The 15,799-nt window shown below is 33.0% G+C and overlaps 2 protein-coding genes across 2 annotated transcripts; one reads left to right on the plus strand and one right to left on the minus strand.

Annotated features, from left to right (window-relative positions):
• Positions 1–1,862: 1,862 nt before the first annotated feature.
• On the plus strand, positions 1,863–2,835 carry LOC102600930 (uncharacterized protein At4g33100). The gene is made up of 3 exons (XM_006351540.2): positions 1,863–2,083; positions 2,235–2,319; positions 2,452–2,835. The coding sequence occupies exons 1-3, from the start codon at positions 1,992–1,994 to the stop codon at positions 2,542–2,544; spliced, it is 270 nt and encodes an 89-aa protein (XP_006351602.1). The 5' UTR covers positions 1,863–1,991; the 3' UTR covers positions 2,545–2,835.
• A 5,393-nt stretch (positions 2,836–8,228) lies between these two features.
• Positions 8,229–11,653, minus strand: LOC102601274 ((S)-coclaurine N-methyltransferase-like). The gene is made up of 8 exons (XM_006351541.2): positions 11,339–11,653; positions 9,776–9,884; positions 9,421–9,645; positions 9,239–9,338; positions 9,052–9,162; positions 8,899–8,982; positions 8,749–8,807; positions 8,229–8,674 (listed from the first exon to the last, which is right to left on the minus strand). The coding sequence occupies exons 1-8, from the start codon at positions 11,523–11,525 to the stop codon at positions 8,482–8,484; spliced, it is 1,068 nt and encodes a 355-aa protein (XP_006351603.1). The 5' UTR covers positions 11,526–11,653; the 3' UTR covers positions 8,229–8,481.
• Between the last annotated feature and the right edge of the window lie 4,146 nt (positions 11,654–15,799).

Genomic DNA, 15,799 nt, shown 5'->3' on the forward strand with positions numbered 1-15,799 from the left:
TAGTTCGGGGGGAGGGGTGATAGGACCCCCCATGAAGTTAAAGTATGCAGTTGAGAATCCGACAATAAGTTGGGGGGGCTATTTGACCATTTTCTGAGTTTTGGACCAAAATTTGAAATGAATTGGGTGAAAATTAATTTTTTTTGGGTCAAATATATAAAAAATATAATTAATAATATTACTCTCTGGTTATTCAATGCATCGAAGAACCGTGACCCTTACATCGCAAATCAAATCAAATTTCTTGAAATAACAAATGACACCGAACCGAAACACCAAAGAATCAAAATTGAAAAAATCAAATTTGTTTGATTTGGTTCAATTTTTTGGTTTTTCAGAATTTATGTCTACTCCTAACTACGAGTGATTTGCCCATTTTTGGTTCTCTCCAAAAAGGAGCGTCCCTTTATGCATTTTTGCTAGAAAAATGAACCTTTGGTTCCAAATTTCCTATTTTAGCATAATCTTGTAAACCATAACCCTAAAATTGCAAATAAAATTAGTTTGACTATAATCAATTGACAATATTTTTTAGTACATAAAATTATTTCGGATTATCTTCATTGCTTACTTTTTCCTAATGTATCAGCGGCAAATGATATTACTAAATTGTTTCCGACAATCAAGTAGATTATGCTTATATGATAATTTATACCCTTTTTTTAAAACTTCACTTCTTCTTCATCACAATTTATAGTACCTTTTTTTTCTTCTTATTATCATCACCATAAATATGATATTTTATATATGATTTAAGTAAATTTTATCACTCTTTCTTAGCCCACCAATGGTCAGATGACTTTTTAGATACCTTTTCTTCATTGCATTTTTGGAGAAGCAAATTGCTTCAAATTCTGAATATATACTCCGTCCGTCCACTTTTATTTGTTTGTTGCGTTTTTTAAAAGTCAATTTGACTAATTTTCAAAGTTAAATTAGATTACATTAATTCGATATTTTAAACAAAAAAAATTAGATATTCAAAAACTATATGAAATTACAATTTTTTGCATATCAATATGATGAAAAAATACATTGTAAAATGTTAGTCAATTTTTTTTATAATTTAACTCTAAAAAAGAAAATTATGACAATGAAGACTGAACGTGGTAGTACTTTATTGTCTTTGAGACTTATTTCGTATTCATGGACTTTTATTTGGTCCGGATGGAATGCATATCTTTCTTGTATCCAAAAAAAATAATTTAGTATTTTATAATTTTTTAAAATCTAGAATTTTTTGTAAGAATTAAATTGAGTTTAAGGGTAAAAATGTCTTATATGGAGCATCATTTTCAAAATATATTATCCAAATCTAACAGGGATTTCAATTCAGGCATTGAATACTGAATTAAAAAATAAAAAATAAAAATATTTTGATAATTTAATGTTTAACTTTTGTAATTTTTACTTTTGTAATAATATATATTTATCATATTCCTCGTAAGTCCACTAGTCAAATAATCAACAAAGTCATCTTTAATTTAATTTAAACCTAACATAAACAAGAAACAATTCCATCATAAATAAATTGCCATATGTGCTCTTATGTCAGAGCAATACACTTGATATTTTACCCACAATTTCAGTGGTAATTTAACATCTAACAACATGGAACTAATCATATTTACCAATTGTTTTTCCTCTTTCAACAAAATCATTTTATTGTGGAATATAGAATGCACTAATTTGGTGAATCAAATCATTTTCTTAACAAAATAATTAGAGTTTGAACTGTAGTTATTTTATTTCTTAATTACTTATCACATTTTTTGTTTGTGATTATTTTTGCAGTACTGGCTATATTTTTAATAGTAGTCCTAAAGTGGTTGTTTGTTAAAATCATCACAATCTAATTAAGGCTTAACCAAATCCAAATCCCCCCACCACCTCCTTGATTTGCCGTTGAAGGAAGAAATGCAATTTTTCAAAATTGAACTTTAACTGCTCAGCTTCTGTGTAGATTAATGGATTTGTAGTAAGCCATTAACATGGGAATCTTCAAGGAGAAGAAAAATGCATCTGGGCTAGCTACTTCACCTTGTGCTCAACTAAGAGAGGCTTACCATAATTGCTTCAACAGGTCAAAAAATCAAACTTTATGATATATTATTTACCCCTTTTGGCTAATTTTTTGTTGTGGATCAAGAACAGTTAGTTTTCTTTAGATTATTGTGTAGTTGATGTTTACCTAAAACCCTGAACCCTGAGATTGATGATGGGTTTCTTTGTAGGTGGTATTCTGACAAATTCTTGAAGGGTGAGTGGAATAAAGAGGAGTGTGTCATAGAGTGGAAGAAATACAGAGATTGTCTATCTGTGAGTTTTCTCTTCTTTGAATTCTAAGCTCAATCAGCTATCGAAAACAACCTCTCCACTTGTGGGATTACACTGTTGTTGTTGTTGTTCTGTATTTATTTTTGAAGTTACTTTTTCATTAAAAAATTTCAGCAACATCTGGATGATAAGCATTTAAGTAGATTCTTGGAAGCTGATGGTGCTAATCAAAATGATTCAAAGAGCTCTGCTGCTGCTTCCAAGTAACACACAAGTGAGCATCTTGAAATACCATGAAAAGGAAATGTGATTTAAAGTAAAGCATAATTAGAATGTTTTTGTAATTGTATTTGATGTCAAGTTAGGTGACATGTAATCAATCAATGAAAAAGTACTCGAATTTTCCTCTGATTGAAAGGCTTTCCTGAGTTTTGCATGTAAACGTTTGAGTAGAACTAGGCAAGCATGCTGCATAACACTGAAAGATTGTCTTGCAATAACAATGCTCCTATTGAAAATTTTGACACTTGATGGAATTTTAAGCTACGGATTGTTAGACTGTGATCTTAGCTAAATTGCTTATGTTTTGTGATGTGTAAAGTGTTCTTATTATCTGAACTTGTTCTGCCCATTAGACCAGTTGCATATGATTCCATCCAAAATCTTGTCGAATTTAATAAAAAAAGGGATAATGTTAAGTGAAGATAGTTTGGATATGTAATGAGAAAAGAAGAGATTTTGGGAATGAATTGTTTGGTATTCCCTCAAGCGTGTTGCGTTTACATAATTCTTTACTAGTAATCCTATAAAGGAAAGTAGTTGCTGTTCCTATTTACACAATTTTAGGATTCTAAACCTTTCCTATGTATACAAGGAATGAGCTCTTGCAATATTAATAATTTCCTAATTCTTAATACTTCTCCTCAAGTTGGGGCATACACATTGTATGCTCCTAACTTGCCACAAAGTGATTTTGTAAGAATATTTGCTAACTGATCATTGGAGTTAATGAAGTAGATGCACCCCGAATTTCAATGTACTTCTATATGCTCTGTGCTCTCATGAAACACATGATTCAAAGTAATATGTATTGCATCTTGATTGTCACATATCAATTTCATGTGTGCATCTCTACCATACCTCCAGTCTTCGAGAAGTTATTTTAGCGATATAAGCTCACTTGTAGTAAAGCCATTATGCAGTACTCTGCCTCTGCACTCGATCTAGCTTTTACATCGTGATTTTTGCTTTTCTAAGCTATTTGGTTTTCTCCAACTAGAACACAGTACCTGATGTAGGCCGTTTGTTTGAAGGAGATCCTATACAATCTGCATCAGAATATCCAGTACTATTTGTGTCTCCTCTATTCTCATACAATGGACCTTGCCTGCGTGACCTTTGATATGACTTAAGATACAAATCAGTACATTCAAATGACTGTCAAATGGAGTCTAGAAAAATTGGCTGACCACACTGACCACCGATGAAATGTCCAGTCGTGTGATCTTAAGATAATTGAGCTTCCATTCAATCTCCAATAGTGACCTGGATCTTTCAATGGCTCCTCCTGTCCATGCACAATCTTAACGTTGGGCTCTATAGGAGTATCACTGGTCTGCAGTTTAACATGCTATTGTCTTCCAATGTCGAAAGCATATTTCCTATTTGAAATGAAATTCCACGGCTGCATTGGGCCACTTCAATTCCTAGGAAGTATTTTAGTTTACAGAAATCTTTTGTCCGAAAATGACTGCTAAGATGCTGCATAAGATGAATAACGCCTTCATGATCATCACCTATTATAACAATGTCATCCACAAAAACAACCAAGAATATGTGTTTGCCATTATGAGAATGTTTATAGAACACTGAGTGGTCAGCTTCACTTCAAAGCATGTCAAACTGTTGGACAACTGTACTAAAACGGCCTGACATGCCCTTGGTGATTGGTTAGACCATAAAGAGATCTACGAAATTGACATATAATCCAGATCCTCCCTAAGCAACAAATCCTGGTGGTTGCTCCATCAAGGAAAGAATTCTTGATATCTAATTGATATAAGGGGCAATGAAACATAGCCATGGAATAAGGCGGTGAACAAATACAATCTTCGCTAATGGAAAAAAAGGTATCACCATAATTAAGATCATAAATCCAAGAATATCCTTCGCTACTAATCCAGTGTTATCAAAGGCGCGCTTTAAGCGCGCTTAATCCCTGAAGCGAGGCTCAAAACGTGTTGAGCGCTTTGCCTTGCTTTATGTGCGCTTCAGTGTCGTCATCAAGGTTCTAAGGCAAACACTTCCTTGCCAATGAGCCTCTTATGGAGAAGTGAAACTAAATGATTGATATTTCACTTTATCATATTTATTTTTTCAATTTCTTTGGTCATATATTTGTCATTTATGTTTATAATTATTAGTCTTAGACTAAACATATATATTTGTATTCTTTTCTCCCTTTGCACCTTTTTTCATTAAAGCCCACGCTTTATTTGCGCTTTGCGCTTAAAGCCCCCACGGACCTTAGAGCTTTTTTGCGCTTTTCGCCTTTGATAACACTGTACTAATCTAGCTTTGAGACGAAACCTTTCCATCAGCACCCATTTTCATAGTAAATACCCAGTGACATTCAATTGTTCTTTTTGCCCGGTGGTAAAGGAACTATCTCCCAAGTTCCATTATCATGAAGAACACTCATTTCCTTCACCATAGCCTTCTTAGCTTTAGTATTTCTTGGTGATCCTTAAAGGAGAGTGAAGAGCTTGCATTTTATTTTATTTTTTGCATAAACTTGGCTACTTTGTTAAGTTTTGTCTCGTTGGAAATTGAAATAGAGACTGAAAATGATATCTATCGTTTGTTGTTCATCCACATTTGGATCTCTGCTTTCTTAGATATGAATTGACATATCACGACATGCTTTTAGATTTTATGATACTGTTTATAGTTGAAGAGACAGACTATTTTGGGTGGAGTAATTCCTGATTCCTTACGTTTTTTCCCCTTGATTTGGTGATTTTCCTTTTAACCCATGCCCAAATCCTTCCTCCCAGGGGCAACCTTTGTTCGCCTCTCTACTTCCTTAGATTAATGGTGGGGTGGAGGGCCCCCCTTCATTCCAGATTCCGGTTTATGTTAAGGTTTAATGCAGATAACGTTCCTTGGTCAGAAACCTGTTCCTATATTTGCATTGATTTCATTGATTGTGAGACACAGGTTTTGATGATGAACAGGATTCGATACTTCGAGCCTATAACTAGGGTGAAGTTCAGATGAATTCTATGATTACAACTCTGGTTTCCATGTTGTATGAGTCTTTGCAGTGGGGTACTGGATTTAGTCTGATGATCTCCCTTCAGCAATGGTTATTTCAGCGTTCCTTGTGCAGAGTGTTAAATATTTACTCAGTTTATCTGCACAATCATTTTAATTCTTGAGTTTACTAATTTTTTTAAGGTAAGCAAGCAAGGTTTTGGAGTTTAGTACTTGCTCAACATAGTACTTAATCAAGCAGATGCTGTTTTTTTGTCAACCAGCTTGCACTGAATATATAGTTAGACTGAACGGCCACACTCTCCTTGGTTCACGACTTCACGTTTCCATTTGATGTTAGATTGGGAACATTAGGTCGAGTCACGCTTGTCACGTCTCTTTTCCAGTTCAAGTTCAGTAAAAACTTTTTGAAATAAAGGACTGATGGTTTGACTTTATGACTTTATGCTCAATATTGTGGGAAAACCTAGTTAATTACGATAAGGTAAGTTGTGCATTGTAGACTCCAGGATAGTTCATGAGATTGTGATGTCTTCTGATATCAAAGGCAACAGGGAGTCATATTCCTTTTTTTTCAAAAGCTCTCTTGTTCCTCTCCCTCCAAAGTAACCACTTGTTGTCCAAAAATCCTTTTTCTCCTCTTCTCTGCTTTTTCTCATATGGGATTTACCCTTATCTTCTTTTAGTTCCTTGCTGAATCTTTCCAAATATTGCTCAAGTTAGTTTTGCTAGCAAGAAGTACCAATGATAGTCTATTTATGCAAAAGGTTCAGAAGGAGTTTCTTTTTTCAGTTTCTGAAGTGGGATTGGATATCGTTGTTGTTTTATCTCTTCCTTGATTTTCTGAGGGAAAGAAACTAATTGAGTTCTACCATTGTTGAGTGACCTGAGTCTATTGTTTAGATTTCACAATTTCCCTTTTTATATGGTGTTATTGGAGAGTGACCTGAGTCTATTGGATTTAGTATTGAGAATTCAAATGCAATTCTATATAATCGGTTTTGATTTTTTATTTTGAGATTTTTCTCTTCCTCATTTGCCTTTAGATTTGATCCCTTTCTCTTGTTTATACTTGGTTCCGATGTGTTGAATTCACTGTTCTTATATTGGTTAAAAATTGAAATCAATGCTCTTTCAGTGTCAAAATAATTTTATATTTACCGAGTCAGAGAAGGTGATTTTTGGTTAAAAAATTAACAATATTATTTGTACTTTTTATATGAGACAAATCAAATTATAGTACTTTCGCATTGAATTCTCTCTATTTAAATGTTATGTATAGAAAATTGTATTGTGATGTGTAAAGTGTTCTCATTTGATCTTGTGAGATACCATTCTTCAAATACACTACTTATCATAACAATGAATAGTCCTCTAGAAAATCATGATTCCTTTGAAATGCTTGTTTGAACTCTGTTAAATGAAGACAGTTTAAATATTCAACATGAGACGTAGTGTTTTGTTTCTTTGTGATTTTTAAAGAAGAGTAGAAAGCTTGCATTTTGTCCCCACAGTCCTGGCTGTTTTGTCAAGTTTCATGGCTTTTAAGGAAAAGAAAGACTAGGTAACTCTTTTTTTGGTCTGTTTGTCCATCTCACATTTGGCTGTCAACTATCTTAGATATGACATCTATAGCATGACCTGTTTTTTTGATTTTATGTTCATGCTGTTTACAATATACATTATTGGGTGGAAGTGTTGCTTTCTGCATGATTCCTTATTTAGTGGCTACTTGAGAGTTCATGCTAGGTTTAATGTGGATTGTTTTTTGTAAAGATATGGCAATCACCAAGTTCATATAGGCAGACCACCAGTCCATGAATGTAGGACTCAGGTTTTGATGATGAAAATAATCAAATACATGGAGCCTAGTTCCAGAGGTGAAATTTAGCTGGAATTCTATGATTACCATGGGGTGTCCATACTGGTTTCAGTCTGATTTATCCCTTTTACAATGACACAGATATTTTGCCAGCCTCGTATCTCCACGATCATTTTGAATCTCGACTCTCGTACTTGGTTTAAGTATATAGTACTGAATCATGTAGATGCAGATTATTTTCAGAAAACTAACTTAAGTTGCTGAAATTGAGGGTGATCTGTCTTGCTGAAGTTCTGCCACATTAATGCGAGAACCTGTAGGAAAATTAACGTGTTCACATGCCCATTTGTTGTTAGATTGGCAACATTATTGCTGCTGTCTCAGTTTTCGTGTTGCAGTTCAAGTGCCAGTAAAAGCCTCTAAACAAAAGGATTGGCACCGTCTTCTGTGGGCAACGAAACCATCTCCAGAGAGACAGTGTGGAGGGGAGGATGAATGGAACATTTTTGTGAACACAAGGCACCTAAAGAAAGGATCAAATTGCCATTCAAGAACTTTTGTTCAAGTGGATTTCAGGAACAGAGTGATCACATTCTTTTCTGAAGCCCATTTATGAAATTTTCTCTCTATATATATATGATAGCAACACATTCTACTGTATATAATCCTACCGTGACTCAGATTGAGAAGCATGCCTAGAGACTAGGAGGTCTGTTACTGGATACCTAGTAAAGCTCGGAGGAGCACTATCTCTTGGAAGTCAAAGAAGCAAGAAACAGTTTCTAAAAGCTCAGCTGAAGCAAAGTTTAGATATATGGCAAATTGTGCAGCAGAGATCACTTGACTAGTGGGCTATTCAAAGAACTTGGAGTTAAGATTGAATTACATGTGAAGATGATGTGTGACAGTAAGGCTGCAATCCAAATTATAACAAATCCTATATTCCATGAAATGACTGAATATATAGACATGGATTGTCATTTTGTAAGGGGGAAAATATGGTAGTAATATTAATATATGATAGCAACACATTCTACTTTAATTTATGGTAATAGTGCAAATGCATGTAGACATGCTTATTACTTGGTACAGTTTGCTTGGCAAATTCATTTCTTCTTGAAGAGGAAATGTGCAACCATCCATTCTTCTCCATTGTTGTACCCAAACAGTTCAGCAACTGAAAGGAAAAAGGTTCTCCAGTAGACAGTCCACTTAACGGCTGAATCCTTCCCATAAGTTGACTCCATTATTGGCTTTATGGAACTCTTGTTCTCATCCATTCTCTTAAGCCATTCTTCACTGTAAACGGAGTTAAAGCTTATTATCAATACATGTTTCATAATTCTAAAAATATTCAAACAAGTTAAGTTCACCTTGTCTGTGCATAGTGTTTTCCATTAACCAGCCAATGATTAACCACAGAAACATCATCCTGCAACCAAGCATCATCATAATAATTATCAATCCAAATATTTTCTTTTTATTAGAGATGGATTCTTTGCAAACTACATCATGGAGCTCACCTGAAAATAAAGGAGGAGATTGGCAGAAGGCATTGTACCTCCACTGAAGAAGTACCTAGTGATCCAATCATCATCATTCACATCCTGCACAACCACGTCTGTAATTGAAGCAGAGGAAATACTCATGCATTGATCAGCTAGAAGTATAGGTACCTCAAAGTGGTAAGCAAATGCTTTATGGCAAAAATAATGAACAAAAAGAAGACTATCTGCCTTCATCCATCTTGACATCTTCTTCAGGAGATCTCCATAGTTCTTCATATGCTATAAATATATAAGTTTATTAGCTGTCGTCTTAACTCTAAATTGTAACAAACACACTCATCGCAGCACTCAATACCTCAAACATTTCAATAGACAATATTCTATCATAGGATCCTTCCATCTCGAATATGCTAATATCTGCTACTATGATCTCCAAATTCCGCAGCTGAAGCTCCCTAAGCACATAAACCAGAGGAGAGCAATAAGAAAGGTGTGCATATATATCCTAGGTCGTCTAGTATCGAAAGAAGTTATTACCGGCACTGCTCTTCTATGTGTGCTTTTTGGGTGACTGAATTGCAAATACCGGTAACTTTACAGGCACTATATTTTTGTGCTATGTATAGAGAAAGGGAGCCCCAGCCACAACCAACATCAAGTACAGTGTGTCCATCTTTCAACTGTGACCTTTCACAATATAATTCCATCATTGCTTTTTCAGCATCCTCTAAAGTGCTCAACTTGTGTTTGAAGTAACAGCAGCTGTATTAACATGTCATACAATAAGCCATCTTGTAAGACCATCACAATAGATTAACTTACTCTCTGATAGCTTAGAAGTGCAATATACATGAATGACACATCACAATATAATGAGAATATATATAGTTACCTGTATTTGAGGTGTTTTCCAAGAACAATCTTGAAGAAAGAGGTAGGGAGTTCATAATGTTGGGACTTTGGCTTCTCAGTCATCACAGCTATAGGCATCTCTTTTAAAGCTATGTAAAAGAAGCAAAGCCAGTCAGTCAAGATACTTTAAAGGATGAGGCATGAATATATCCTTATTAGAACACAACATATATACTATTCTAGAAACGACACGCACTTTGTTCTGTTGTCTAAGGTATACCAGCATTTACGTGTACATACTTGCATTGTTGATCTGAAAATTGGGAATGATGGTTGTACATTCTTCCTAATTTTTGTGTCTCAAGACTACAGAATAATAGATAAAGCAATGAACATATATATTAACGGGAGTCAAAAACTTTACCACTTCACTACTATGTGTCATATGAACCCACTTTAGTTCAGATGAGCCGAAACCTACTATTATCTGATGTTTTTCAAATATCTACTGTTATTCCTCTCTTCTTAAGTTGGATGTAACATGATTGTGTTTAGGGCATACAATCGGACACTTACGGGTAAGTCTCACAGAACTAAGCTCCAAACGTGAGCCTCGAGGCATTTTTCCAGTGCCCCTCCTTGAGGCGAGTCACAAAACTACCTTTTTAAAACACTGAATCACATTATACCATGATTCAAAAGTACTCATGTGATGCTATCATGAGTCAACAATAATCCCAGTATACTACACAATATATCAATAACCATTATTAGTGTATTCTGAATATCACTTAACACACAAGCAATCACATTAAACCGTGATTCAACACTATTCATGGAATAACTCAAAGTATACCCATAAGTATATTCTGAATATCATTTTACATACAAGGTATCATGGGATACTATCATGATTCAATAATAATCATGTGCTATTTTTACAATTTTGCTATCATTATGAACATTCTGTGACAATATATCTTTTGTTAGTTTATGTGATTTGAAGAACTTTATGTTTTTATATGAATAAATGTAAGCTAGTTTTATACTTTTACTTGAACCAGTTCTGGAAATGTGCACTGCACGTTTATTCCAAAATATTTCATGTAAATTTTGTATTGCAAATAACACAACCATTACTATGTACGGTTTTTTCTTTTTTGTGAAAGGCAAACATACATAACCATTCATATTTCCAATTGGAAGATGAATAAAACAAAAAAAATCACCAACTTACTCCAACATGAAATTAATACAAAGAATAAATATTCAAGATATTTTATGGTGGTTGATTCATGTACTAATATGATAGTTTACAATTTTATATTTAATTTGTTAAATAATTTATCATTTAAATTCAATGCAAGGGTAAAATAGTGGTTGATTCATGTACTAATATGATAGTTTACAATTTTATATTTAATTTGTTAAATAATTTATAACATTTAAATTCAATGCAAGGGTAAAATAGTAATCTAACATTTGCCTAAAATTCTCCCCAATATATATAGAATTAGAGAAAAGATGCGTACAGTGCACAAATTGGAGAAGATGAGAGAGCTGTACCTCAGAGGATATATAGAATTAGAGAAAAGATACGTACAGTGCACAAATTGGAGAAGATGAGAGAGCTGTAGCTCAGAGGATGGCCTGTAACCGGAGCGAAGTCGGGCGGCTAAGAGCAGTCGAGTGAGCCGCCGTATAACAGTGTCCGGCAAGAGGTTGCGCTCTAGAGAACCCAGCATCAGCCGTACCGTAGCATCGTAAGGCAGCTGTACTATCGCATTCATTTTTTTGATTCGCGAGAAGGAAGAATGGTATGGACGTTTTCTTTTATCTTCTCTCTTTGGAGTTTATCTACAACTTATGGGCAGTTACAGCTCACCTTTTTTTTCCTATCCTATAACGGAAAATTCTTAAGTTTACGTGCTTTTCCATTTTTGTCTCTTTACATTATTCCTTAAGAAGTACGAATAAACTAGTAAAATTTCTCATCACTGAATTTATAAAATAATATTTAAAATATATCAGTCATTAAAATTAAAATATTATATTATTTTATGTACAAGATTATGTAGTAACAAACATTAATAATGTAAACGAAAATGAATATGATAACATCTTATCATTTATCCTTCAATCAATCAGCTTTAATTTGATTTTATAATTTATCCTTTTGCCTCCAGGAAGTGTTATTATTTGATATTTGGGAAATTAGATAAAAATGAATATGAGATATTACATTTTTTGATAAATAATTAATCTTTATATGTACTAACAAATACTTATAACAATAATTTTACTGAAACATAAACAACAAAGTTTAAAACATATACTCAAAAATAACAATTAATATCATAAGCATAAATTAATGAATGTAAAAAAATATATCAAGATCTATAACAATAGTATGAAATTGAAAGGAAAAAATTGGGCATGTCCCTTAAGGAAATCATTCTCATCTAGTACCTGAGGTTTAAAGAAATAGATCATCTCAGGATGAAACGATTCTATTCACAAATGTATTGATACAAAAACAATGGTGTCAGTGAGCCACTCAATGGGAGAAAAGTACACGAATATTTAATTGTGCAGAAGATGAAGAAGTTCAGAATTTTCGTTGTTTTAAAATGAGATGAAATTCCTCTATTTATAGACAACAAAGGGTAGTGTGAACAAATTCTTATTGTGCCTTATTGGAAATGTCACAACTCTTCGGAAAAGTCACAGCCCTTCGGAAAGGTCATGACCATCCATAAAAGTCACATTTTTTCATAAAAGTCGCAACTCTTCATAAAAGTCGCAATTATTCATAAAAGTCACAATTTTTCATAAAAGTCACATCTTTTCATGAAAGTGGAAGGCTAATTTTGGAAATAAATAAATTTAAAAGGAAATTCTAGCTTGTGGTAGCGCCATGTAGGCGGGCCTAGGGTTCTCTTTTATATAAATATGTGATAATTAATATAATATTATTATATTATCTTTTGACTTTATTAAATTTAATATTTTGAGAAATGTGTTAGATGATAAATACTATTTAATAGCAAGGGTAAAATAGACACAAAAGGTAAGTATCTCTTAATTTTCTAAATTGGACAAGTATTGTTGAACAACTATTTTTAATATAGCGGACAACTATTGTTGGACGGAGGAAGTACTTCCTCTGTCTCATTTTATTGGAGTTAGTTTGATTCGACATGTAGGTTAAAAAGAAAGAAAGACTTTTGAAATTTATGGTTTAAAATAATCATAGTCTCATATAGAAATAGCACGATGGTAGTTAAATACATTAAAACAAAAGCCCCAGGACTTGGATTGTTAATGTCAGTTGAAGACACAACTGAATTACTAACCTACCGTGACTCATATTGAGAAGCATGCCTAGAGACTAGGAGGTCTGTTACTGGATACCTAGTAAATCTCGGAGGAGCACTATCTCTTGAAAGTCAAAGAAGCAAGAAACAGTTTCTAAAAGCTCAGCTGAAGCAAAGTTTAGATGTATGTCAAATTGTGCAGCAGGGATCACCTGACTAGTGGGCTATTCAAAGAACTTAGAGTAAAGATTGAATTACATGTGAAGATGATGTGTGACAATAAGACTGCAATCTAAATTACAACAAATCCTATATTCCATGAAAAGACTAAATATATAGACATAGATTGTCATTTTGTAAGGGAGAAAATATGTCAAGAATTGCTAGACTGAGTTCATCCATACTAAAGATCAATTGGCTGACTTACTCACAAAGGTCTTGGTAAAGTTCAATATCAAGTGCTGCTAAACAAGACTAAAATTGCTAACCTATTCAAACCATGAGCTTGGGGGAGAGTGTTAACCAGAGTGTGAAGTTAACAAGCTACCATGGTCATTCTAATCAGCATTGTTAGTTATAGTCAGTTAGAGTTAAGTTAAAATCTAGAAGCTTCCTAACTTAGCCTATACATATAGCAATTATATACAGGGGCGGACCTACAGTGGTTCAAGTGGGTTCATATGAACCCACTTCGTTGAAAAATAACACTATATATATATGTATATTTAATCAGTTTTTAAAATTTTATATGTATATATAAATTTGAACCCACTAACACAAGTCTGAAGCTTAGCCGAGTGGCTGAGGGGGTTCAATTTTCCCAGCCAACCCGGGGTCGAATCCCCATTGCCACATTTTAGTTTTAATTCGTTTTTGTATATATAAAACGTTCACACACAGTTTTGTCCTCTATGTAGGTGTAACTTTTGTCCTTTTAGTTACTTAGAAACAACTTTTTACTTTTACAATTAAAAGTCCAATAGTCAACCACTTTTATCCTTTTTGTTTTTAATTTTTTTTTTTTTAAAAAAAACTCAACTAAGAAGGCACTTATCCCTATTATTCTCAATTCTAAAAACCATTTTGTCTTCTTCTTTGTTGAATGTTTTTCGCTCTTGATTTTAGTCTTTATATATACATATATGATTATTGTGGTTGTTTTTTATTTCTTCAACTAAAAAATTCCTTATCATTCTAAAATCAACAAAAAATTACGAATAATATTAGGTATATTTCTATGTATTCGATTCTGAAATTAAGGTTATAATTATTTTGTTTAATATTTTGTTAAATGTTGAATGAAGAGAAATCATTCATAATATTCTTTTATTTTCTTAGTTTATATTGAAGCCTAGTTTTTCGTCCATCTTGTTATTTACCGTCTCATTCATAAGTCAATTGAATTTTTTTCAAATGTATTAACATTGTTTAGTATAGTCAGATATGTATGTTGTTAGCCTCATAAAAATTACAAATAATATTAGGTATATTTTTATATCTTGAACCCACTTCGTAAAAATCCTGGGTCCGCCACTGGTTATATACATATGCTAGGTGTGAGCTATATAAACACTTAATATTGTAACTAACTACATATTCAATATATGGTCATTTTCATGTTCAATTACTTCTTCTTCTACATAGCTTAAAGCTCCATTAATGTAGTTATCAATTCTGATAGACACATGTAACCCATCACTAATTGTATGTCACTTATTTCAATTTATGATACATTGTCATGACATCAATCTCATACACATATTTCAATTTTAGAAGTATGATTCAATCATCCACTGATACAAATAGGGATAGGAAGAGTATGAGAACAAATATGGATGCAACCAAAGATCCAAATCACCACCATCGATGAAGGAAAAAATTTAAATCTTATATATTGTATTTCAATTTTAGAGGTATGATTCAATCAACAAGTTATACAGAGTAGAGAAGGAAGTATAAGAACATATACAGATCCAACAAATATTCAAATCACCACCCATCAATGAAGAAGAAAAAATTGAAAATAGTCATGACCAAAACCTAGATCCAACGATTGCATAGCTCCATAGGCTTTGATTTCGGAGGTGGCGGTGGAGATAAGTTTTAGTCGAAGATTTTCTCTCCAATCGTGATTGCTAATCACAAGAACTAGATACAAGTCTTATTTGGAAAAAAAATTTCTATAAAATCCAAAAGATAACTAGGAATTGTAATTTTTTAAGTGTATTTACAAATTGTAAATATAGTAGATATATTTTCTATGCCAAATAATATTTTTTTTCAAAAAATCAATACCTGCAAGGTAAAACACTTGATTTTTTTTTTTTGTATAATTGCTTGTGAATCATAGTATATGATTGAGACGTCTTCGGTAGGCTTTCATATAGTCGGTCCCGATATAGTCAGACCCATCTTGTTTGGACTAATGCATAATAGTCATAGTTTTTGTGTAGATTATTTACAAGATAATTACATACAAATATTTATGATAAGACAATTAATCTTTACACTGTTGGTATATGTAAGAGAAAAGACATAAAGTGACATATGAAGTTGTCTCAAATTTTTAAACAGGCACCTTAACTATTTGTGCGTCCTATTACCCCCTAAACAATTTTGAAATGATATTATTATATCATTATTCGGCCAATCTTAGATTTTAAAAGGCAAGTTTTACCACGCACCAATCATTACGTGACACGTGTTAATTTAATTTAAAATTATTTTTTTCATTTTAAGTTTTTCAT

The sequence above is a fragment of the Solanum tuberosum genome, unplaced genomic scaffold (assembly GCF_000226075.1).
Source record: "Solanum tuberosum cultivar DM 1-3 516 R44 unplaced genomic scaffold, SolTub_3.0 scf00135, whole genome shotgun sequence".
NCBI lineage: Eukaryota > Viridiplantae > Streptophyta > Magnoliopsida > Solanales > Solanaceae > Solanum > Solanum tuberosum.